This window comes from Oreochromis niloticus, linkage group LG7, assembly GCF_001858045.2.
Source record: "Oreochromis niloticus isolate F11D_XX linkage group LG7, O_niloticus_UMD_NMBU, whole genome shotgun sequence".
Classification (NCBI taxonomy): Eukaryota; Metazoa; Chordata; class Actinopteri; order Cichliformes; family Cichlidae; genus Oreochromis; species Oreochromis niloticus.
Window position 1 is genome coordinate 47,689,133 of NC_031972.2, and position 24,721 is coordinate 47,713,853.

Consider the following 24,721-nt stretch of genomic DNA (forward strand, 5'->3'; position numbering starts at 1 on the left):
TATAATATGAAAACACATGCAGCTCTGATAGACAGACAAGCGACTGTGGAAAAGGGTGACATGAGTGTGATCCACTTAAGCTCACTGTTGTGAGAAGAAAGGTTGACCCGCTTTGAGCTCCCTAAACCTGTTCTTACTTTAGATGCTTTCAGACTGTCAGAGCTACGTGCTGGTCACTGGGCCATAACCCTGGTCAGCCAAATATATAGTGTCAATTTGAATAAGAGCATGAGCCATAAAGGTGAAAGGGCATGGAATTAAATTTATACAAGCTGGTGCATTTGTGTTTCATGTTTCCAAAGCCTCTCTAAAATATGAGCACTTTTAAGATTCTGTTTTTAAGATTCCAATATGACACACAATCCAGATTTGGCAGAATTTGGACAGAAAACTCAAATCTTTTTTAGGACTCATCAGTTAAAACCATGTCATAGTTCATGCATCAATACTGCTGTGTGAAACATAGGTCTACTTAAAATTATTATTACAGTAATCAACCTTTTTGCATAACTTTGAGCAGCACAAAGCTGAATCATTTACTGTTGTTTCATGCGTGTCCAAGCACTTGTGCATGGGTGGATGGCTAAGCAACAGCTTTTGGGGGTTATTAGGCTGACAGACTTACCTTCCATGCGTCTCTATTTGTGGCAAGAGGGACAAACGAGTTTGTATCTACACCAGCTTAAAGCTTTTACTTTTGAGTTGACTTACTTAATCATGTGCAGCACAGAAGCAGCGAAATTGAAAGGTGAGCTCTCTTGATTAGTTAAAATAAAGACCAAAGTAAACTTTAGGTAAAGCCGACAAATCTTATTCAGTAGGTTTCACCCCCTAAAATAAGAGTTAAGGTAAGAGTTAAACTCCCAGGAGCATTTGTCCACTATGCTGGAGGGACTAGCCCGTCTCTGCTGGAATGGTGGGGGCTGCTCGTTTAAGCCAATAAGCAGGAAGCAACGCTAATGTCATTTCACTGTGACCGCTGAGAGGAGCACCACAGCGCACCGCGCGCCGCTGAAACGACTGGGATGTGGTGACAGAGAAGTCAAGACCAAGCTCTCTCAGCGCTCCTCTCCAATGCATTCAGTATCTGGGGTTTAAGCTTATCGCTCTGCGCAGCTCTCGGTTCAGCTTTGCGGGACATCCTCCCTGGACTGTGCATCTAATACCAATGAGACGCAGCTTTTCTAACTTCGGGAATATTGGTTCTGGATACTTGGTTCACTGCGACTGAGCAATTTTGGAGGTGAGTAGACTAAGTCATTTAGAGCTTTTAACTCAGGTCTACCTAGTTTGTAAACAATCCCACCCACTCTGCTTGTTTTTTTTTATGATGGCCGTGTTATTTTTTGCAGTTTTACGCTAATTACTCTAAATGCATCGGTGGCAAAGCTGACGATACTTTAATTTTTTTTAAAAAACAAAACAGACAAACAAACAAACAAAAACCCCAACAACTTTTAAGCATTTGTGAAACACGCACATACTCTGCAGAGACCATATGCCACTAGTGTCAGCCACACAAAGTCAGCAAACTGGTTTTTCCCTGCGCAGTTTTGGGGGCTTTTACGCAGCGACATCTCCAAAGAGACACGTTTCACTTTCCCTGCGCGTACAGTCACAGTAACCTCGTTTCTCTGACGCTGAAAAAACTTGACCAGAGACACTCGGACGTGGCGTCCCTGGGGCCTCCAGATGTATAGATTCAGCTGTCGCCTGTCACTTCGGTGACAACTGGTCGGCGCACCGTGACCGCTGCCTGTCCGCCGCCACAGGCTTCGCATAGCTGTCAAGAATGTTGTTGAGTGAACCAGAACTTAGTCACACATGAGAAGTTAGTCCCACTTTTAAACTCTTTTCCCTTCTTCTTAACCATGATGTATGAGGTGAGAACGTTAGCCAGTAGGGTATTTTAAATGTATTCAAATAGCTACGTGAAAACATCTGGAAACTTATTCTTAATATCTTGTTTTGATCTGATATGCTTTGTTTTGCTCTGTGTGGGTTTAAAACAGAGCCTAAAATGTCTATTTAAAAAAACTTGAACTTAAAAAAGGGGGAAAGGACTGCAACCTTCTTGAGTGAATTCATCACTCCTTATGGACCTCTCACAGAGCTAAACATGCCATAAAGCCCTTCCTTTGGAGAAGAATGACACACCCTCAAGTTTCACATATTTCCATCCTCAGCTGTGATACAAAGAGCTAAACCTACGAGACACAGGAGAGCAGATACTGTTTATATTTAACCAAGGCTGCCTGAAATAATAATTTGTCCTCAATGGACGGGGGGCCATTAGACCCTGAGCATGTCTTTTTGAGGAGACCCACTTTCGACTAAGTGTAAAAGCAAGAATCAAACCTGAAATCTGTCACTGAGAGCACAGCGGATGAAAACAAAGCACTGCTGAGCTCGGGGCAGTTAGGCATGAAGAGCTAGGTGGAAGAGAGTGGTGTGGTCTTTATTTGGACACTAAATTGTTGGTTTGTGGACGTGATTTGAGACGTTGCATGGCAATTCAAGTAAGACTGGATTTAAAAGAATGGAGCACTTTGACAACACAAAGCAGGTATGTTTACTCCAGACTCTGGACAGTATCATCACACTATGATTTCCAAGGTCATTTCCTGCTATAATTGTACCAGAAACTGTTTTCATATATAACCCCACCCAGCCATTATTACAGCACTTTAAATATTTTTTGTTTCGCTCGCCAGTCCAGGAAAACATCAAACAAAGAAGTAGTTTGAGAGAGAACAGATATGAGCAGGAATAGAAAAGACAGCACAGAGAATCAAGGTGGTGGTGTCACCTAGTGGCCAGATTGCAGGTTGACGGCTTCACTGCCTTGGAGTCAGGAGTTAACCAAATAAGGCAAACAATCTTTTGAATTTTCATATAAATAAAAGTTTATTAGCACTTTAGTGCTCAGCTCATAACAAAGACATATCAATGTCACTACAGCCTGTGTTTAAAGAAAATCAGGATCCAGTATCTAATACATATTTTCATACTTTCAAATTATTGATTTACATCATAATTCACTGCAAATGGTACTTAATGTGTCAGATAATGCTGCATAGCCACTAAAATCTCTTACTTTACCGTACTGCAGGCATCGGTGTTTACTTGATTGAGAATGAAAAGGGGGCATGTGAGCTTATACTTTGAATGATCTGCTAAAGGTAAGAAGTCTCTCAGGATATTAGGTGTATTTATAGACTAAATGATTTACAAAGTGGTGCTTTTGGAGTAGCACCACATGCCACACCATGCTTGTTCACGTCTCATTTGCAAAGCTTCGAGGTGCTTCAAAGGTGCCATTAATAGAATCAGAAGACTTTTAAAGTGCTTTGTGCAGGATTGTGTGTGAACATAAGGGGTGGGGGTGTAGCTGGGCTTATCATCATTTTTTGGACTCAAGAATGGAAACAGATTTGATCCTTCACAGCAAGCTTGATGTTTATGAGCACTTGCTTCATAAATGTAGATTATGTTGATGGTTTATTTTAGCACTACAATGCATTGCTAGGAAAAGGTGATGGTTTTGGGACTGGGCCGCACATATACATATAGGTCTGATTTGTGTACATGCATCTCAAAATACAGCTTTTGATCAGAGAAACGAGCTATATAACATTAGCATACTTAGTGCACAGCAAGCATGCTGGGGATGGAAACAAATCACAGAACTGAAAACAGTTTCTGACATAAACAGTGGTGCATGTCTTGCTGTGCATGTGTATTTTTTGACTGAGATGAATAGAGACAAAGTGCTCGCCTATGTGTGTGTGTGTGTGTGTGTGTGTGTGAGATTGTAAGTAGGTGTTGGAGAGTGCTAGAGTCTGCAGAGCTAAGTGCGAAGGGGCAGAATTTAAGTCCCGGTGCCCATATGTATATGTTTCCCACTGTTGATTTAAAAGCCCAGCACAAGTGAAATTTACACAGAGGCCTGTTTGTGCGAAGCTAGAATGAATCACCTTTGCGTCCGTGTAAATTGCCTGCAAGCCAAACACTCTGGCAGCCTTTTATCCCCCAGACGTGGTCCAGCTCACCGCAGCGGGGCTAAAAGCAGAGCAGGACAGGGGCCGTGTGTTGTGAGGATCTGTCAGAGGAGGCCAGTCTTTCACGGCTCTGGATGGGGAGATGTGGCACTGGAGTCGAGTTGCCATAGACAAACTCCAGAGAGCAGAGTCCACTGACTGTAAACTGTTTGTGGTAGGTTGGCAGGAGATTGGAAGAAATACGGCTTGTTTAAACGCCGGTGGTCCCTGAAGCTGTGGTCACTGGGCCTGGCTGAATTGGACGGCGGCTCAGATGGTCAAATTTAGGGCACTGTGACAGTGTGATTGTGGTGTTTGGGATAACTATTGTGGATCCTGCTTCCTGTAGGACAGAATATAACTTTGTGCTTGCTATACGGTACAGTTCCCCTTGTGTAATTTTCAAACGGCATCATGTATAAGAGTGGGAAATGTGCCCGAAGCGGTGGCCCACATTGGATCCACATGTTAAGCATTATTCTAAAGTGATTAGAGGTAGTTAGTGATTTAGCGCTTCCAGGCACAACTCTGTTTATTGGGAGCTGCAGGATGATGTTAGAGGAAAACGGGTTTGGCTCGCAGACTGGAGTTTAATGCCCCAGCAGATCTTTTGCAACCACACAGCATAATTGTGCGACCAACCATCAGACCACCAAGATGATGAAAGTCATACTCCACACACACACACACACGTTTCATTATCATCACCATGTATAGGTATGATGATCAGCTTTGGATGTATACTGCATGATAATCATGGTGCATTGCTAAGAAGCTGATTATCATCAACATGCCTGAAGGTGGAATAACAGATGTAAAGATACCAAATGTCAGCAACTTTTGTGGCTCTGGAAATTCATCTGCACCAGATGGGAATGCCTGCAGAATGGTGTGATTTCTCTTTGTCCTCCACATCTATAGGGATCCATCCAAGCAATCAAAGCATCGCAGGACTAGAAGCAAAAGAAAACATATTACGCAGAGTTGTCATTAAAAAGCCCAGCTCACTTCCCCAGCACACAACGGGGGATTCAGTTAAAGCTTTCCGGACCCCCGGCTGAAAATATGCAAAACACACTCCCCCAACTCAGCCCCTTCCTGTGGCTCTTGTTCCTCCTGTTGGCATTGTCACAGGGGTGTAGTCAGTGAGCGTGGATGATATGGAAAAGGTCAGCAGGGTTTAAAAATGGACGCTGCAGGGCTGGGCAAGAGATTTTTCAGCTGACAACAAAGGTATTTCCGGGGAATTTTTTTCCCCCGAGAAAGGTTACAGTAGGGACAGTCTGCCAGAATATTCCTCTAAGAAGGTTTAGTTAATAAAATTTGCCATATTTTCCTCTACCAGTAATTAGGTTGGAAAATAAATGTATGCACAGAGATGTATATCTCTGTGCATAGTGCTGAAGTTGACTATAATAACTCATTCAAAACATTTCTTAAAATATATCATACGAAGATTAAAAGGGACAAAAAGCAGTACGTCAATGCACTATCCCATTCCAGCTTTAGGCCTGTTTCACTTGAAGTTTTACATATTTTTTGGCTTCGTCCATTTACTGTAGTTTCAAGCAACACTATACTTCAGGGTGTCAGGGTTACGGATATACATGGTAGCCAATTCCTAATCAAAGCCAATACTAAATGTTTGACAACTGAAAATTATTTGTAAAATAAACATGTAAGGTTTGAATATGGTAGAAACCCAATTACATTGCTATGCTAGATTCAATGCACCATGCAATATTTGATTGAAATGTAAGTGGATTTGAGGTTGGGTACAACATAAGATACAAGTGTCACAGCAAACAATACTTGCAAGGGCAAAAGGTCACCTAATGTATAGGCCAATCAAGTGCAACATTAAAACCACCTGCCCAGTATTGTGTATAAATCTTCCCCCAGCAAGCAAACATGTCTGGGCTTGGATGCAAGACCTCTGGGTGGGGGTCCTTTGCTGTATGGCAGTGGAAGCTTTGGGTTTTATGTGTTGTAGGGGTGGATCCTCTAAGCTATTTCTGGCATATCCCTCGCATTGTGCCATTGAAACAATGTGCAATTAGTGTCGATGTAGCATACATATAGTATCCAGGACCCACAATTTCTCTGCAGAACATGCAGACAATACTGATATTAATACTCATGTTTAGTAAGAACTGAATTCAGTTGAAACATTGTATTAAAACGAAGAAAAAGATCCAGTATAGTTAAGCTGTGTAGCTTTAAGGGAGAAAAAAACGCCATATTCAAAGTTAAATCAAACTTCAAGTTGTTTAGCCAGACATTGTAACCAAAACTAGATTTATTTTATATTTGTTAAAGAGCAAGAATTGCCTGATGTACTCATCATCCTCTTTATTTTGAGTCTGACCGCCATCTGACAGCTGTCATTTACGAAAATTCGATTTATGCATAATATGTGCTACCTGTATAATTTTCAGTAATCTGTTCACACTGAGAAAATGCATCACAGTAAAGGTGAGTAAATGTGGGTAACATACAAATGGGTTAATATTGGCAAGGCCAGCTGAGGACATGTGTTGCAGAGGAGCAGCCTGAGGCCCGCAGTGGGCTCACCGAGCTGACACAGAAACATTTCATTTCATTTGGCCACAACAACCCGATGGCAGCTCCTAGTGAGAGGCCAGTTCAAAGAGCCGGGTTTTTGTTTGCTGTGCTCGCGCTGTCTTCCTGTTAGGGGCTGGGCTCCCAAAGAAAACAGAAAGCAGGGGCTCAGCAGATGTGCTCATCTTTGCATGTGACCTGTTTGTACAGAAGCACACTTCAGAGAGCTCGTTGGACGTTTTTGGATCTGGAAAAGAAACGTAAATGAAAAGGCAGATATTATTAAACTCCTTCACGTGTTCCATCGCTGAAGATGGTTTGGTGTCATTAGTGACCTCAGTATTAGCAGCTCCAAAAATAACACACTGATGCTGACAGTAACAGACACATTACATGCAAGGTTTCTAGGAATGGGCTTTGCCCTGGAGGACTGGGATCTGTAATTTGGAGGGTGATAATGCAGCCAGTTGCATCCCTTTTTCCATTCCACACATTGTGCCAACACACACACACATACACACACACACACACACACACACACACACACACACAAGCTGATCCCAGCCACTAATGTCTGGTCTGTATAGCTGATAAACTGACCGAGGCTCCCAGAGGGCTTCGGATTGGACCTCTCCATGTTTACAGTGAAACATTCACACGCTCCAACTTATTTGTTGGTAAGGTGGACAGGTCATTAACTACTGAAAAGTTATACCTGCTCTAATACTCTAACAACTAATTCAAACCACAGATGTCAGCCTGACCCTAAAGACATGGAGACCAAAAATGGGTGTAAAGAATAAGAATTGATTTAATTCAGGGATTTAATCAGTGTGGGTTTCTTTATAATGGAAAGCAACCAATGGCAATTTTTTCAGTGGGTCATGGTGCACCAGCAAAATATCAGCCACTATCCTCAACACCGCTTCACACTTGACATAGACATTACATCAAATTTCTATAAAGAAGTAGTCAATTCCTGACTCACATTAAGAAGAAAATAGAAATGTTAAAAGCACATATTGAGTTGGTATAATTAAGGTTTTATCATTCTTAAAAATTAGAGCATTGGTTTGGGACCAGTATACAGTAACAGCAGAAAGCCTGACCTGGATACTTGGCTGGAAAAGTGGATCCTTAGCTCTAAAGAAGTCTTTAAAAGTTTCATGCTCATTGTTTCTCTCTCCTCCTTTTCTGCCTCAAAAATGCGATTTTCTTGTCTTGTAGACTCAAAAAAAAAATTATATAGTCAAGTAATCTTTATGAGAGAGGGCATTTTTCATGCTTTAAGACAGCGTATGTATAGAAAATAGATTATGTCAACAAGCAAGATCAGGTAGAAACATGATGATCAATAATGCACAACAAGAGGAATACTAATAAAAGCAACCCAATGTGGCAAACACATGCAAAGACACGCGTGTACAACTTTGCCTCACAAGATACAGGACCTCCAAACGTGTATAACCTCATGGTCTACTTCAGTTTTGCATCTACATTATACATGCTTAACTAACAAGCCAGTATGGGTCTCTCTGGACTGGATTTAACTTCAGCTGTACATTTTTTCCACCACTTTTTTTTAATGTGAGTCACATGAGAAGGTGAAAGGGTCAACAACATCAGAGCAACAGGGAGCCTTACAGGGGAGATCATTGGGCCTCTCCTTTGCTCTTTCTGCTGTTTTACTACCACCTTAATGACTTAAATTGTGTCCAATTAAGCCGAGTTGGAAAGAAGCATCCCCGCTTGCAGTTGCAAGTTCCCTCTGTGCTGTGGCACTGGAGCATGTGTTTAATTAGAACGCTCTAAAAAGACTGTAACAGAGCGTTTCTTCAGGAATGTTAATCATTAGTGGGATCCTGACTGAGCAGCTCTTAACTGTTTCAGAGTATTGTTGGATTCCACGGTTTGCCTTTTGAAGCCAGGCTCAGGAAAATGCTTCCACGTGTGGGAGTTGTCAGCCACTTCTTCTTTGCTGGACCGCGTCGTCTCTTTATACAAGAACGCACTTCATTTTGAAGTGTTGCCCGTGTTCATTCAGGTGATAGTTTGAACTGGTAGGAAGTTGGGAAGACACAGGAAATAGTTCCGTTTCCAGAGGAAGGATATACTATTGAACTTCCAGGAGAGTTAAGGAGAAAAGCCCATCAAGTGTGAGGGGCCGTGGTGCGTGCACGTGTGTTAGATTCTCTGAAAATTTGAGGTCATAAATTAAACCTTTGTGAAATTGGGTGCCGTTTTAAGAGGAGTGATTAAACCTTATCACGTGTCATATAAATTAACAGCTTTTAAGGTCACAGAGATCATATCAAAGCTCAGCTGAAGAAACAAGACGGTGTTAAAGCAGAGATCTTTTTGGCCGAACATGCTGGTTTGAGGTGTTAATAGGACTGTTTAGCTATTTTATGTATATACTCGTCACAGTTTGCCCATGGAGACCACACATGAGTGGCTTTGCCCTTTGCTGATCCACCGCTTTTGTTAGCACAAGTGTGTAGTCTAAGAGCAGCCCATTCATCCTTAGCCTGCTCTGTGTGTAGACAGCCACAGGCTTTTGTTGAGTTATAGCATCCTCAAATAAAGGGGCTTCCTCTCTTTAACAGCCCCAGGAGCTCTGTCGCTCCACTTTCCATTGTTCCCAATGAGGTCCGGCTTTTACAACTGTGTGAGAGGGTGTCAAATTGAGGGTGAAAAACGAGGCGTCCCGATCATGCGCGTCTGTAACGTTTGGCAAAGCACTAACGATAAAGCTAAGAAACAATGGGTTGATGCAGCATGCCGCGTGCTGCTTATTACGACTTGAAAACGTGTTGCATTACATCATACATGACACAACACCAGCGTGGCAAATTGAATAAAGCAGAAATTAATGAGCAAAGAAATAGTGTTTGTTCATAGATTGGTTCCATGCAGCCAGGTCCATTCATAGATCATCTATTTAATCACTATTATATTATTGGTTTTAGACAATAGCATTACAGTAATCTAATAAATAAAACCAGGTGGCCTCTATTATCGACATTTTTTAAGCATCATTAACTTTTGTGTTTCTATTTGGTCGATGAGGAAATTAGAATTTCAGCTGAAGTGGAAATGTTCACATGTAGTCGTAGCTCATTAGCAATAGAGTCCAATGAATGTTTTCCAATTCAGCACCCTTGAGAAACATGTGATCTTATGGGGTCAAGTATCAAATGAGCAGATATTTCTCTTTAATTTTTACAAATGTCTCCTGTCAGAAACTAAGCTTAGATCTAAGCTTTGCCCTCAGCTGCCTCCAATGTGTCAGACTGAAACAGTAAAAAGGGGTTATGTGAGGGTTATAGGGCTAACAAGCCCACAGTCTGACCTGAGTTTGTCAGCGCCAATCTAGCTAAGTCAATATCAATGCACTGACTGCTCCACCAGTTGACCTTTTCCTCCCTCTTTCAAGGCGTAAAAAGGATTGTTGTTACAGTAGGGTGATAGGCTTTTATTGGTCTTTATAACAGAAGCTTTTGTTGGGCCTGTGTCCTGCTAATACCCCTTGGCAAGTCATTTAAACCTTGAATGCCTACTTTTTATAAGGTGGCTCACACACTAGCGACAGCAACTCTCAACAATAGTTCATCAATAGCTGTGAGTTAGAGACTGACCTTCCATTTGCCTCCTTCGGTGGTAATCCGAAACTTGACTAATACAAACAGTTAATAATGTTAATTTGTGCTAATTCCACTATAAGAAATACTAGTGGTAGATATAGCAATAATGTTTGACCAGATTCTTAGTTTTATGTGTTCCCTGCTTTGGGGTTGTGTTAAGAATGCAGATTTACCACAGGTGATGGTTGTGATGATCATCTTCCCTGTCCTGTCAGGGCGTGCTGGTTCAGGACTACTTTGCCAGTAGCACAGGGTGCTTTTTTTGTTTTGTTCTTCTTCTTTTACAGCAGTGAGAAGATACAGACCAGGTGTGAGATGCTGCTCAGGTCATTGTAACTATGACAGAGGAATGGGCTGTAAATCCCTAGGGCCATAGATTTATGGGTCATCTGGTGTTCTCACAGGTCAAGGGTCGGGGATCCGTGACTTGTCCGACTTTATATTTTTCAGCTATCTGCGGCGAACCTTGAACTGTGCAGCCGGCTACTTCTAACTTTAGAGTGGTGTAATCATAAATCGATACTCGCCATTCTGCACTTTCCTGGGTAGATGTCTTGGATGAGGTGTCTGCACATTCATATTTGAGTTTCTCTCTCGTGGGAAATAAGCAGGTTATTAATTTCTGTATGTTGAGGAAATTAAAAACAATTCAGGTCTCGTGTTTTGCCCACACTAGAGGGACCATCTTAGCTTTGCATTTCATGAATCCTCCTTTTGGGGGACAGGGGTACATTGTGTTGTTCCTCCCCTAAAAGACTTGCTAATGGAGCATGGTGCTCAGGCCTTTGGATCAACACAAAGGCCTGAAGTTTGCTGTGAAAGGGCTTCTCTCCTCCCTGGCCTTGACTGCAACAATGGCTTTGTCCCGGTGCCTGAATGCAAGAGCACTGGCAGGGGTTAAATCCTGTACTTTATAAACAGAATATTTACAGATATAAGCTCCATTTTTTTTTTTCATTGAAATGACAGCCATCATTTGCCACCCAAGCTGTGATATTCTGGCACATAATGGTGTAAAGTATGTAGGCGTGTGGAGGATGGAAAAAGTGCCACTCAGATGTTGTCCATCATGTGCTAGAAATGAGTTGTTAGCCTTTTTTTATATATGATTTATTTTTGTTTAAACAACTTTCTTTTTAAAAGGCTAACTGACTATTTCGCATGTAGACAATGATTCTCCACTTGATTAAGTTCAATGCATTACATAAAACGTTTTCTATATTAATCCCCAAAGCAAAACGCCATTCACAGAGTTAGGTCCCAACATTGCATCTCCTAAAAATAAACAGCTTCTAAAATGTTTATAAAGAAAGCAATCTGACTAGTTTAATAGATTCCTTGCTTCCTAGTAAAATGCCTCACTGCTTTGTTTTACAGTCTAAGTGTTTTTATACTCGACAGCAAAACCTCTCTGACGAGGAAGAACTTCTAGTGCTCTGGAAGTCATGTCCACCGTAAACATGTCCTTTTGGGCAAAAGTAACGCTTTGATATTGCAATTAAACAACCACAAAAGGTGCAACTGTCCAGTGTTTGACCTGAACCAGCAACTTTTATTTTCTGAGGCAACAGGAAGAGGATCACATTCTGGCATTCCAGCAGAGGTGAAGGAGAGGCAGAGGTCAACAGTGTCCTCTCCAGGGAGTTTCACTGCGTGGGTGGATCTGTACGTTTGGGCTTTATAGATATCTGTCATTTTAATTCCTTCTAATTTGTGATAATAGAGTAAACAATAAGGTAATGATTGTTTTTACTGACAATACATATTATATTGCTAATATATAATATCTTAATTGTAAGCAACTATTAAGACCAGTTAATTCTGTTTATCAAATAGTGGCCTAATCATTTCATCTTGGCGATAACGTTGGTTACATGTGTGTGTTTAGTTTAGACAGAGTGAGGCTTTGTGGTTGGAGTAACTTGCATGGAGGACTCGTTTTGATTCACAACCGGATGGCTGGTCTCATACAGAAATGCTGACATCACATTCAGGTAGTACAAAAAGTTATTGTGATAGTTGAAATCAATCTTTCTATAGAATAAAATATATATATATATCATTTGATCTAACAATAAGCCTATAATCAAAACTTTTGTTAGCAGACAGCTCTCTTTAACTTTACATGTAGGCACAAAGGAAATGTCAAACCACCAAATAAACCAAATCCTGACTCAACATTCACCGCCGTCCCCACATCTTTAAGCCGTTGATAGGGAAGAAGAAAGAAGAGCTTCATGTGAAAGCTGTGTTTTGCCAGGCTAACGGGGCGGTTAGCCTGGCAAAACAAGCTCTGCCATCACTGATGTGCTGCTTTAAAGCACGGTTTCTGCGAGCTCTACCAGTGATTCTCATTTGGGAGCATGTGTTTGAAGTATGAGGGGGGGCTCACTGAAGCAAGAGACGCCTTGCTCTGCCATACCCAGCCATGACTCGCTGCCTCTGAGTTTAAGGGCCGGGCTGAGGTTAAGAGGGCCGGGTTGGAAGAAAGAGGAGGGGAGGAGGAGGAGTAGTGTTTGACAGAGAGGAGGGTGGGATGACCATCTGGTTGGGCTCCTTCGTGTACACGCACATGCACACACACCTCTCTCACTCTCTGACTTTATACAGTCTTAGCTTTGATATGGGCTGTTACTGTGCTGACAGCTCCGGTAGAGAAGGCTGGCTGCTGCTGTCCTGGATTTAGAGTTTAGAGGAGCTTACATAGATATGGAGTCCAGAACAATCTAGGACTGGATATAGTGGCGACAAGATCCATTTTCTCTATTCACGTCAGGAGAGTTGGCCTACACTGAGGTAAGACCTGCAGGAAAATGAATGAGATGTAAACCGGTTCCTCTGAGAGCTTTGCTTTGGTTGTAGTGAGGCTGAAAGAAAATGGAAATGTTGCACCGTAACTCCTTGATTAAATGTATTTGAATGAATGTGTGGATGGCTTGATTGCAAATGCGTGTTTCGCCTGTAAAACATGTAGCACATCCCAAATACAGGCAATTTCTGGTCTATGTGGAAGTTGTCTCTTACATGCGCATCAGTGTTCAGACTTGATTTTAGGTCTCATGCACGAGTTAATGCGTTTGAAGTCTGCTGCTGTGTGTTGAATCTTAGTTCAGGCTGGCCAGCACAGTAGTGTATATCTCTGTGGGGATGTCACTCCCATCCATTTGGTCTTGAAAAAACACTCCCCCGGCCACAAACAGAGGCCTCCATAAGCTGACCAATCTCCAACTCCTTATAGCGCCTCTGCACTGCGTAACTTATCCTCCTGTCGAGTTCTTTTTTCAGTAGCATTTCAACCTTGACTTTTTCTAATCTAATGGTATGAAATTTTGTGTCGCTTTTCCAGGTTTTGATTTGATGATGCTGTGTAGTTTTGAATCATAAATACTACTCAATTACAAGTTTAGCTTTAAAAAAAAAGTGATTTATTTAAGCATAGGCACGAGGCTTGTAGTTTAGCACAGGGGTGTAATTTTTCTAATGAACTTCATCTGGCCCAGAGGTTGGTTTTTTTTGTTTATTTTTTTATTTTTGACACTACATTAACGGCCAAAGGCTGACAGGCAGTGATTTTTAAATATTTGCGTGTGTGCAAGGAGATAAATAATATGTTGCATATTTTTCAATCTTGTTGGACATGAAAAATAAACTGAGTTTGTCTGACTTCAGGCTCAAGTAAGCAGGGACAGTGAACAGAAATTCTTGTTTTTCTCTCCCAACTACAGCCTATCCTGCATTACCGAGCTAGCAGAAGCCAAGTTAAACAAGTAGGGCCAGCCTAAACTGACAGAGAACACTGTGTTGGGTTGTGTGCATGTCCATCATCCACTTCCTAAAGAAATAGACAGTAATTCAGACCAGAAGTTGCTTATTTTTCCTGTGCACTCTCTCAAGGGCTGTTAATCCAAAGCTCCAGTGTCTGGATTTTTTTTGGAGGGGGGGGGACTATGGTTTAAGTGTTGTCGAACACTATTTAAAAATGTCACTGTTGATTGTATTTATTGGTCAGTCGCTGCATGGGGTCCTTTAAGAGTTCTGTATTCAACAAAGCGATAAATAATGCATTGCACTGTAGTTACACATGCCACTGCTGTCGGGCAGTACAGTCAGACAGGACTTTCTTCAGGGTGAACTCAAATAAGTGGTTGTTTTGTTCTTTAATGAAACACGTCTGAACCCACACAGTCACCGAGGTCCTGTTATGCAGCATTTGTGGGAATGCAAGCTCCATTGTCCGCTTTCCGTAGAACACGGGGCTCTTCCCTCCTTCAGTAAGTCGTGGGATGTTCTAAAATCAGCAATCACTGAAAACATTTCAAAGCAAGCACGTCTGTTAAAGATTTCCCTCTTTCTCCTGGCAAGACTTAACTTCCCTCTCCTTTGTGGAAAAAGGACATTAACATTTTCATACATGTCAGTCACCCCATTTTATCCTCAGTCTAATAGCACCCCCACTACCTTCTGTGGGTAGATCAGTCAGATATGCAGACCTGCAGCTCCCAAAGCCATGTTAACAAGCACCTTTACAAAGGAGTGAGGGGCTGTTAAACATTCGGGACTGCAGGGGTCGGGCTAGTGTGGGAGGAGGGCAGGGCAGGGGCTTGGGGGTGGGGTGGAGGGTGAAAAGGGAAGGGGGACAGAGGGTTAAAACTAATCTCACAAACTATAGATCCCTTGTTAGAGGAAAAAAGTATAAAAGTCAGCCCGAGTGATGAGTCAGTCAGTATGAGCACGGTGAAGTTAGCTGGCTCAGTGTTTCTGTCATTCAAAATGTTAAGGAATTGTTTCGAGTAAAGCCAGAGGAAATGAACTGCATGACAGATAAAGGAAAAATTAGCATGCAACCAGCTGTAGCTGTATGAGAAACATTTTTTTGGGGGGGGGGGGCTTGCATCCTGTATTGCTTTCGAGAGCCTGGCTAAAGTTCAAGCCTGACATTCCTGTGAGTCAGGTTTGGCTGTGTGAGACATCCTTGCAGATACCCAGCCAACATGCGAAAGCAAGAATTCCAGCAAATGTAGCACATGAGTGATTTTGTGCCTGATTAAAATGTGTGGCTCTGAAGTGAGCCTCTTGCCTCCTGACTGAACCTGCCTATAGTTAGCTATCTCCCACGTGAAACCCAAGCTGTTCTCAAACAAGGGCACATTTTTGTAGGTTATTTTGGTCTCATTTGCAAGTCAATAGATATGAATAGAACAACAGAGCGCCTTATTCCATCCCTAGCTCTCTCATCTGAAGACAGGTTATCTGGGTTCGAGGGCTTCGACTGTCATATGTGACAAGATAAAATGTGGCATCTTCAGGAAAAAAAAGACTTGCAAAGAGATAAACAGACTCTTGATGGATAAAACCTTCAGTGACTTGACAAAGGCACCATTGTTTAGGGCATCAGAGGCATTTTAACGGGATATGTTATAAGCCAATCCGCCTGACCTGACACTTTATGGTACAAGGCAGCCCAAATTCACCCTCCCAAAAGCCCATGAATCCTTGAACGCCATTATCATCACACCTAACACTGATAGTCTATGACTGGATAAGCTTAAGGGGGGGCTTGTCAGTCATTAGTAGTAGCGATGCCACAGTGGCTGACTTGTCTATGAGAAAGATGAGCTGATGTGAATAGCCAGTAGCTGCCTGAACCTGCATGTCTCGTGGATCCGTTAATCATCAGAGAAAGGTCTGACATGCTAATATGTCAGTTTTCACTAAAAGAGTGAATCGTGAATCAAAGGTATTGATCATTATTTCTGTATTCTGTGTATTTGTGTGTGGAGCACCTTAGGATAGAGTAGCCTGTGTCTGCATATTCCTTACAGAGGTTAAGCAAAATAAAATTATATAAAAAGCTTGAAGTCTGTCTACAGGGATGGTTCTGTTTGCTGGAATGACCTGGGTCTACGTTTTTACAACAGAGAGCAACGTTTTTCAAAGAGGTTCTGATCATCTTTTGTACTATGGTGAAACATTTCTGTCGTGATGGGAGTGGTCTCTTCTGCAGTGCCTCCAGCCTCGGGGCAGGAGGGATCATTGAGTGGTTTGATGGACTATAAAAATTATATGGCTTTTGAGGTCAGCCAGCATCTATGGGAAATTTGAATTGTTAGACAGTGCTCTTTTACATCATCATCAAAACAAACAAACAAACAAAATATCTTGGAAAGACTGCTTTTCCATCCATCCATTAGAGTTCCAAAGTCTCCCAGAATCAGTCTCAAACCTGTTGTGGTGGCACTGGTGGTCGATCTATTTATCATTTGAGCAGAAAGCAGATTTTAAGGCCCCTATGCTGTCATCTCTGTGTTCAAAAGCTTGCCCTCGAGTGTATTTGGTTTTCTCAGCTGTCTCTCTGTGGCTCTCTGTACCTTTGCTGTCCATAGGGGTTCAAGGCTTGGGTGGGGGGGGGAAGTGGTGCAAGGGCCAGGCTGCTGGATGCTGGCTGGGCTCCCATTTGATCTCAGTGAGAGTTCTTGGCTAGTGAGAAATTACCACAACTGCACAGACATTCATTATGACTGTGTTTTCGTGGTCCTAAATGCTTACAGGAGTCCAGGAAATAAAGTTATGGGATGACTGGAGAGGGATGAATAAAGATCAGGGTAGATGGGGTTGCCTAATGATTATTCCAAAAGGTGGTTTGCGTGGAATTTGCATGTCAAATAATAACTTTAAAGTTACTCTGGACATCCATCCATCCATCCATCTGGGTATATTCTGAACATTAATGACAAATTAATAAATAAATTAAGTGATTTTATTTATTTGCTGTTTCTTTAATTTTATCCAGCTTTGCACATATTTAGTTTGTTTCTGTCTCATCACAGTTTGGATTTTCCATAAGACATTAGTGACTACAGACACCACATATATAGAGGTCAGTACAGTTCGAGTCTTTTATCTCCCTGCTCTGTTTGTTGCCTCAGGTTATAGTGTCAGTATCAGTCAGTCCTATCCATCCATGTCAGCCTCTATCCATCTGCATTCATCCAGCTGCTTCACCTGTCTGGCACTGCGCTCCCTGTCCATCTAAAAGATGAAAGAACAATCAGGCGCTCACTGCAGCAGGTTGGAAAACAAACAATCCAAAGAAAAAGAAGAGATGAAGGGAGAGAGCAGGCTTGTGGACGCTTCCCATATGGTGGCCTCGTCTTAAGGCCAGGCTTCTGTTTATACAGACCTCGGGCTCAACTGATCAAGCTAGCATCAAATCCCATGTGTTGAACTCCACCCCCCTCCCTTGGGGCATAGCATCATCAGCTTCTCAGCAAAGTAAAATGATGACTCATACAGACATAAACCCAACAAATTATTTTAAAGCTGCAGAAGATTCATAAGAAATTGTCACAATTATAAGCAACTTCAAATATTTTATACTTCTGAATAGTTTGTTATTGTCACTATAATGAGATAGAACATCACCTCATGAAGCTTTGGGAATTTCCTAACAATTTCTGCACCCCCAAAAACCACATGAGGAAGGCACGTGTTTAACTGCTACCATAATAGCAGTGAAAGGATGGAGTTGTCTTTATGAGTGCCTTTATGTAGTAGACTCATCACTAAAAGTAAACCAAAAAAGCTTGCTTAAATACCATAATGGGTTTTGGAGGGGTGCTGTGAGCCTCATGAAAGAGGCGGCAATGGTGTGACTCAGCCGGCGGTTAACAATCAGCGGAATAGCACTGACATGAGAGAGCCGGATTAAGATGTGAGGACGTAGGAACTGATGTCATGGCTTGATGACCAACATTTCTATTTTGTTTTCCTTTATATTTCTATCCTCTTCCCCCTTCTGTCCTCTCCCAAATCCTGGTACTTGCCTTCTTCCTATCCTTTCATCTCGTCTGTCTAGTAAAAAGAGAGCCCGATGAGCCTGGTGAGTGCAGCGGGGCTGGTGGCTGGCTTCCAGGGTGGGGCACGCAAGCGAGATTTCATGATGGAGCAGAAAATCAGTAAACTGACATCTGGCTTCCAGCGGAGCTCAACCTCTGATGATGACTCAGGCTGTGCACTGGAGGAGTATGCGTGGGTGCCACCTGGCCTGAGACCTGAACAGGTAAGCACAATGTGGCTTACAAATGCACCAGTTCAAGACGCTCTGAGCTAAGATTAATCAAGCCTGCTCCGTTTGGATACCGGGACACTGTTCTTTATAACTGTGGTATCAATTTCAATGGTTCGCAAATCATTTCCTCCCTAAATCAACACCACGAATAATGGTGTATCCTCCTGACAGCGAATAAAAACAGCCCTGACCTGATTTTAACTCCCTTATAGCCCATTTGCTTGGCCCAGATAAATGCTATTCAGCGCATTACTGAATAACACACTAAGTCTCTGGAAAATGGCACCTATGGGAGAGACAACATATTTCATTAAGCTTCCTTGTTCTCACTGCTTGTGGCAGATTTCTCAGACTCTATGAGGTTGCCACTAAAGGGCAGCATGAGTATACCGCAGAGTTAGAAGCAGGACTTAGTGGGTCGAGCTAGGAATCAGAGTCTTCGCCTCCACGACCACAGGCAGAGCTGTTAGCCGCGTCCGTTGAGCAGTCGGTGAGATATGGCACTTTCCCAGATCCTCAGAATTTTTAAAGTCTGCTCTCACCACTGCTTGGTGTTCTTTTCTCTCTCTCGCTCACAGTCTCTAGCCATCCCATTGCCCTTGATCAACAACACACACGGAAGCAATGAGTGGGTGATGGGCAAGAAGGGAAGAGAATGCAGTAACAGCCTTAACATGCAGGGCCTTTTGTTTTAGGAAACACATAGGTCAACTGTAATGCCTTTACTGCTGCCAATTCCCTAAATGGGCTATGTATTACAGGTCACTACTACAGGGTTGAAACACCTAGGGCTTGGGTGCTTGCTACGTGTTCCTCGGGCCTAGTGAGCTGGATAAGGGGTCATAGCAGCATCGTGATGTGCATAATTTATGATGGTAGTGGTGGTTGTTGGGGTCTGAGGGTGATTGTCAGGGTAAATTGCTGTGCTGTTACCCCTCCTCTAGACAGCCAAAGCTGCTGGAAGTCCCCTAACACACAGGACTACAGCATCCCATCTCTTTATCTAGCTAACTGTGATGGGCCCTCCCTCATAAAGTTTAGTCTTTAGTAGTCGGCCCCAAGGGTCAGGGTGCTACAATTACAGCCTGCTTTGTCCTGTCCCTATAAAGACAACCATATCACTGAAAAATATAACCCTTAAACTGATTTGACCTGTTGACCTGTCTTGGCTTGTTCAGCACAGATTTATGTAGACGATGATTCCTGCGTTTTTCATCGTCAAAGAGGATCACTGCTGTGTGCTGCACTTTTGAATTAAAGCTGATTTGGGGATTAGGGAAAACTCTTTGATTCCACAAAGTCATTCTTCCATACATTTTACATAGCGCTATCCCAGAATGTGTCTCATCACAAATTAATGTGCTTGTTCTCTAGTTTCTTGGAAAAGAATTTGTGTTAACATTGGCATATTGAATCCGAGGCAATAATGATAATATATGGCTGCAATAAGACGGGTGAAAATTTGGGTTTAAAATTACTTTTGGGGCGGACCAAAACCAACTCTGTGCTCCTGCAAATAATAATTCTGAGCCTCAGTTGTTATATTAGTTGGAATGCATTTAGTTGTCCAACCCTAACCCTTTTCAATTCAACCAAAAAAATCATGTGTTTAACCTAATATTTCCCCCAGGTCCAGCTATATTTTTCGTGTCTGCCTGAGGACAAGATCCCATATGTCAACAGCCCAGGAGAGAAGTTCAGAATCAAGCAGCTCCTCTACCAACTCCCACCACATGATAATGAGGTGAGAATTTTTGGTGCCTGTGTGTGCAAATGCATGTCTCGTAAAAATTAATCCCTCCTCACATTTGCACCAAAATTGCAGTAAAAAAAAAAAACACTTCTGTTTGAGTAGCTGCATTTGATGCTGCTCACTCATCCTGCAGTGCTAAAGCCTCACCATCTCCATTGCTATCCCACTAATGTGCACCCATAGCGTCTCCATTGACATCACACTGGGGGATTTTTGTTCCGCAAGCTTGTAGACATCCAGTGTGGGTACAATGTTACTTTTGACTTGATAATTTTATGATGTTTGCCGTGAGCCCCCACCAGCAGGATTCCTGCCATAGCAGTGGTTTTTATGAGGACCACTCAGCGAGAGAGAGAGAGTGAGAGGGAGGCTGGTTGAAAGAGGCTTTATGTGATGCCACCACTGCAGTGGCACCACGGTTCGCCTCGGCTGTCTGTCTTCCTTTGTTGCCCACTGTCTTGATTACACTCTAAACACAGGCCTTGTTTGTGTAAACGTCTGCTTTCCCCCTTGTTAAGGACTGTTGTAAAAAAAAAACAGGTTCTCAATCGGGGACTGTGGGCGGAGATATGTTGGGTGGTGTAGGAAGGGAAAGCTGGGGTCAAGAGTTCCTTTTGTTCAAACTGCTCTGATAAGCACTTCGCCCTCAATCCAAAAAGGTCACTTGTATATACTATTCTCAGTAGTAGATTTTCGGGAAGCATCAATCATCCCAATTCTTATATATATATAGATATAAAAGCCTGTGGTCGTGAAACTAGCCATCATATTCCTAACCAATCCCCTTCTTTCCCAGGTGCGCTATTGCCAGTCCCTGAGTGAGGAGGAGAAGAAGGAGCTGCACATGTTCAGTGTTCAGAGGAAGAAGGAAGCATTGGGGAGGGGCACAGTAAAACTGCTGCCTCGCAATTTTCTGAACAGCAATTGTGATCATGTACGTTGCATGCAGCCCATGTATTGTTTATAACACGATGATGACTGAGAAATAGACAGTAGTCTTCTAGAGATTTTGTGGAACTAAGGATACAAACAGTATTCTTATATAAAATAATTATCCATGAAGAGTATTAAAAAAGGGTTTGCTACGTTTCCTCTTTGCATCTCATTCTTGGCTATTTAGCTAATCTAGATCAGAAAGAAAGCTGGAAACGAGAGAAATGCTGTCATGGACTAAAATGTGTTTGCTGACTGGGCTGGAAAGGCTCAGTATAAAGTTCTTTTTTAAAACAACAACCATTGAGCAGCCAAGAGGGTGCCAATAAACTGATGAATCTCCAAGACTGCTGTTTTTCTTTTCTTTCTCCTTTTAAATGACCTCTACCACCCAGTCCTGTTCCTGTCAGTCAGGAAGACAGACAGAAAATATATTCTGCTAATCTGGAATTGAAGTTAGAACAACCTGGTGGGATTCCAGGTGCTGATGAAACATGTACCCCTTCACCAACAAAAGAAATTCAGTTAGAAGGCATATGATTTTGTAGCCAGACTCAGACTTTGGGTGAAGCTAAATCCATGTAGGACTCAAAAATTTTTACAAAAGTATGACAGTTGTTCAGTCTTAATGTGACTTGTGTTTTTTTTATAAAGTTGATAATTATCCCTTTCAATTACAGTGTGGCGAAAACATCAACGGTGGAGAAATGGCCGTGTTTGCTTCAAGGGCGAGCGCTGGGTTGTGCTGGCATCCATCCTGCTTTGTCTGCTCCACATGTAGGGAACTCCTTGTGGATTTGATCTACTTTTACCACGATGGAAAGATCCACTGTGGGAGGCACCATGCTGAGCTGCTGAAACCACGATGCTCAGCCTGTGATGAGGTAGTACTAAGGAGAAAAAAAACACAGTGTTGCAAAGATAGATAATGCATCTGAAGCTTCTAGAGGTTGATGACCATTTTGTCTCAACTAATGCACGTCTTTGTCCACAGATTATCTTTGCTGATGAGTGCACTGAGGCGGAGGGGCGCCACTGGCACATGAAACACTTCTCCTGTTTTGAATGTGAGACAATTCTCGGAGGTCAGCGTTATATCATGAAGGACGGCAGACCGTATTGTTGTGGCTGCTTTGAGTCTCTCTATGCAGAGTACTGTGAGGCCTGTGGAGAACACATTGGTAAGACAGTGATCTTCTGGAGTTAAAATACTATTTCAAGCAACAGAGAAATGTTCACCTGCTAAAGATGTCAACCTTCCTCCTTTAACAGGTGTTGATCATGCTCAGATGACCTATGATGGGCTCCACTGGCATGCCACTGAGAGCTGCTTTAGCTGTGCCCACTGTAAGACCTCGCTACTGGGTAGTCCTTTTCTGCCATACCAGGGTCGTATTTACTGCTCCAAAGCCTGCAGTCTTGGGGAAGATGTGCATGCTTCCGACTCCTCTGACTCTGCCTTCCAGTCGGCGCGCTCACGTGAATCCCGCCGGAGTGTGCGCATTGGCAAAAGCAGTCGTTCAGCTGACCAGTGCCGGCAGTCACTCCTGTTCTCACCCTCTGTCAACTATAAGTTCCCTGGCTTGAGTGGGAATGCTGATGACACCTTGACCAACAAGCTTTCCCATATGAACTTATCCGATGAACACTTCTGGAGAGGGCGCGGTGATGAGACTGAGGCACCCGACGACCAGGATGAAGAGTGGGCTGAGCACGAGGACTACATGACTCAGCTATTGTTAAAGTTCGGGGAACAGGGGGTTTTCCAGCAAGCCAGTGACTCTAGACCTACAGATTTCTGGATTGCAGAAAAGGACACCAAGTCAAAACAGGAGTCCTCAAAAACTGGGAGTAGTGGTGGGGGAGGAAGGGGAAGCCTTGCCAGCAAGAAGTACCAGGCTGACATGTACTGGGCACAATCACAGGATGGGCTAGGAGATTCTGCCTATGGTAGCCATCCAGGTCCAGCAAGCAGCAGAAAAATCCAGGAGTTGGAGCTGGATCATGGGGCTGGAGGAGGTTTTCGGGGAGAGGAGCCACAATGGTACACCGACTCTTTGGAGTGTATCACTGATGAATTTAAGAAGACAGATCAGAATGTCCGAGACTCTATGGACTCACTTGCTCTTTCCAATATTACTGGTGAGTAGATGAACTCTAAAAATCAGATATGGAAAATAACATGATTTTATGCTATGTCAGTAGTTGGATTTTGATGTATTTAAGTGCAGATGTGTAATAAATTTTCTTCTCCTTTCTAGGAACCTCAGTAGATGGTGATAATAAAGAAAGGTCTATGGTATATTCCCTGCAAGGTTTCCATGAACTGGAAACAGAAGACTGTGACAAAACCAGTAATATGGGAACGCTCAACTCTTCTATGTTACACAGAAGTGCAAATTCCCTAAAAAGTCTTGCATCTGAGCAGGAGGAGGTGGAAAATGTTCTAGAAGAAGCACCCCAGGAGGACAGACCCAAACCTCATGTCCCTGCCCTCAGAAGGACACGTTCACAGTCTAGACCGCAGCAAGTCAAATTCTCAGATGATGTTGTGGACAATGGCTATTATGGTGATATTCAAGTGCGGCAGCCACCTATGAGTGAACGGACTCGGAGGAGAGTGTACCACTTTGAAGAACAAGGCCAGGACCTTCACTCTGGTCGCCAACAGCACCACCACAGGAGGCGTCGCAGCCGCAAATCCCGGTCTGACAATGCTTTAAACCTTTTGCCTAAGGAAAGGCCCCAGATGTGCAACAAAGTGGACCGCAGAGGGAATGCCCTCGGTTCCAAGGGGCACCAACCATTCCACGGTCACCCCCATTCTGCTGCCATGTCAGACTACAGGCTACAGGGCCAAGCAATGGGAAGGTTCTTGGGTCTATATGATGATGATGATGACTGGTGTTCTACATGCTCATCTTCCTCCTCTGATTCTGAGGAGGAAGGTTTTTTCCTGGGTCAGCCCATCCCTCAGCCCAGGCCGCATAGACACTATTACACTGATGACTTGCCAAGCTCTGTAGCAGGCATGTCCTCTGCTCCTTATGGCCAATGGACTAAATCCAAAAAGAAAAAAGGCCACAAAGGGAAAAACTGTATAATTTCATAGGCTTTACTCTGCTGAGCATTGGGCAACGATTTGCCACTCACCTATGCCCCTTTGTTCACCATTTAAAATATAAACAGTTTGCTTGCTATTAAATGCTTCACAGCACTCAATTTACCAAGGTGGTTGTGTAAGACACAAGTCCATATTTGGATTATTATAGGTGTGTACACTTGTATAGCATTACAAACTGATGGTAAAGTATAATACATATTTATAAAATATAATCTAAACTGTGTTTATTTAACAGTGCAGATATATTGTATATATTGTAGAAATTTTTTTAAAGTGATATTTTTGTACCTTTGTCATTCTTCATACCAAATGGCATTAAAATTAAACAATTGGCTGTTGGTACAGAGCCATTTTTAAATGAGGGTGTCAGAAATGTAAAGACAAACTGACATGACCCAGGCTCTGCAGATGTTTTTTCCAGGTTTGTGCAGCACCAACATAAAAGCACTGTGTATTAATAATTAGCCTGTTGGAACAATCTATTTATGGGTCATTGTACTGTAAGAAAATCATTGCAATCTGTATAAATGTATAAACTGGAATATAAGGCTAAAATAGGTGTTAATTGCAATAAAAATCTCTATATATCATGATTTG

At 42.7% G+C, this 24,721-nt stretch overlaps 1 protein-coding gene across 4 annotated transcripts; it reads left to right on the forward strand.

Moving 5' to 3' along the window:
* Window positions 1-945: 945 nt before the first annotated feature.
* prickle1a (prickle homolog 1a) lies at window positions 946-24,717 on the forward strand. 4 transcript variants are annotated; one of them, XM_025908827.1, is made up of 9 exons: window positions 946-1,243; window positions 12,135-12,240; window positions 18,102-18,305; window positions 19,945-20,058; window positions 20,864-21,001; window positions 21,681-21,884; window positions 21,995-22,181; window positions 22,273-23,142; window positions 23,262-24,717. In XM_025908827.1, exons 3-9 carry the CDS (start codon window positions 18,117-18,119, stop codon window positions 24,110-24,112), a joined length of 2,553 nt encoding a protein of 850 aa, XP_025764612.1. In that variant the 5' UTR covers window positions 946-1,243; window positions 12,135-12,240; window positions 18,102-18,116; the 3' UTR covers window positions 24,113-24,717. The 4 variants fall into 4 exon arrangements, with proteins under 4 accessions (XP_025764612.1, XP_003443958.2, XP_005451060.1 ...); XM_003443910.5 differs by lacking the exon at window positions 12,135-12,240; XM_005451003.4 differs by lacking the exons at window positions 946-1,243; window positions 12,135-12,240 and adding an exon at window positions 2,194-2,566.
* The last annotated feature ends 4 nt before the right edge of the window (window positions 24,718-24,721 follow it).

What these genes read in the sequence shown, in the direction of transcription:
- prickle1a (XM_025908827.1), top strand. Translation starts at nt 18,117, where the DNA reads ATGAGCCTGGTGAGTGCAGCGGGGCTGGTGGCTGGCTTCCAGGGTGGG. An exon ending in CTGGCCTGAGACCTGAACAG is followed by an intron (nt 18,306 to 19,944) that starts GTAAGCACAATG and finishes TATTTCCCCCAG; the next exon opens with GTCCAGCTATATTTTTCGTG. An exon ending in TGAACAGCAATTGTGATCAT is followed by an intron (nt 21,002 to 21,680) that starts GTACGTTGCATG and finishes TTTCAATTACAG; the next exon opens with TGTGGCGAAAACATCAACGG.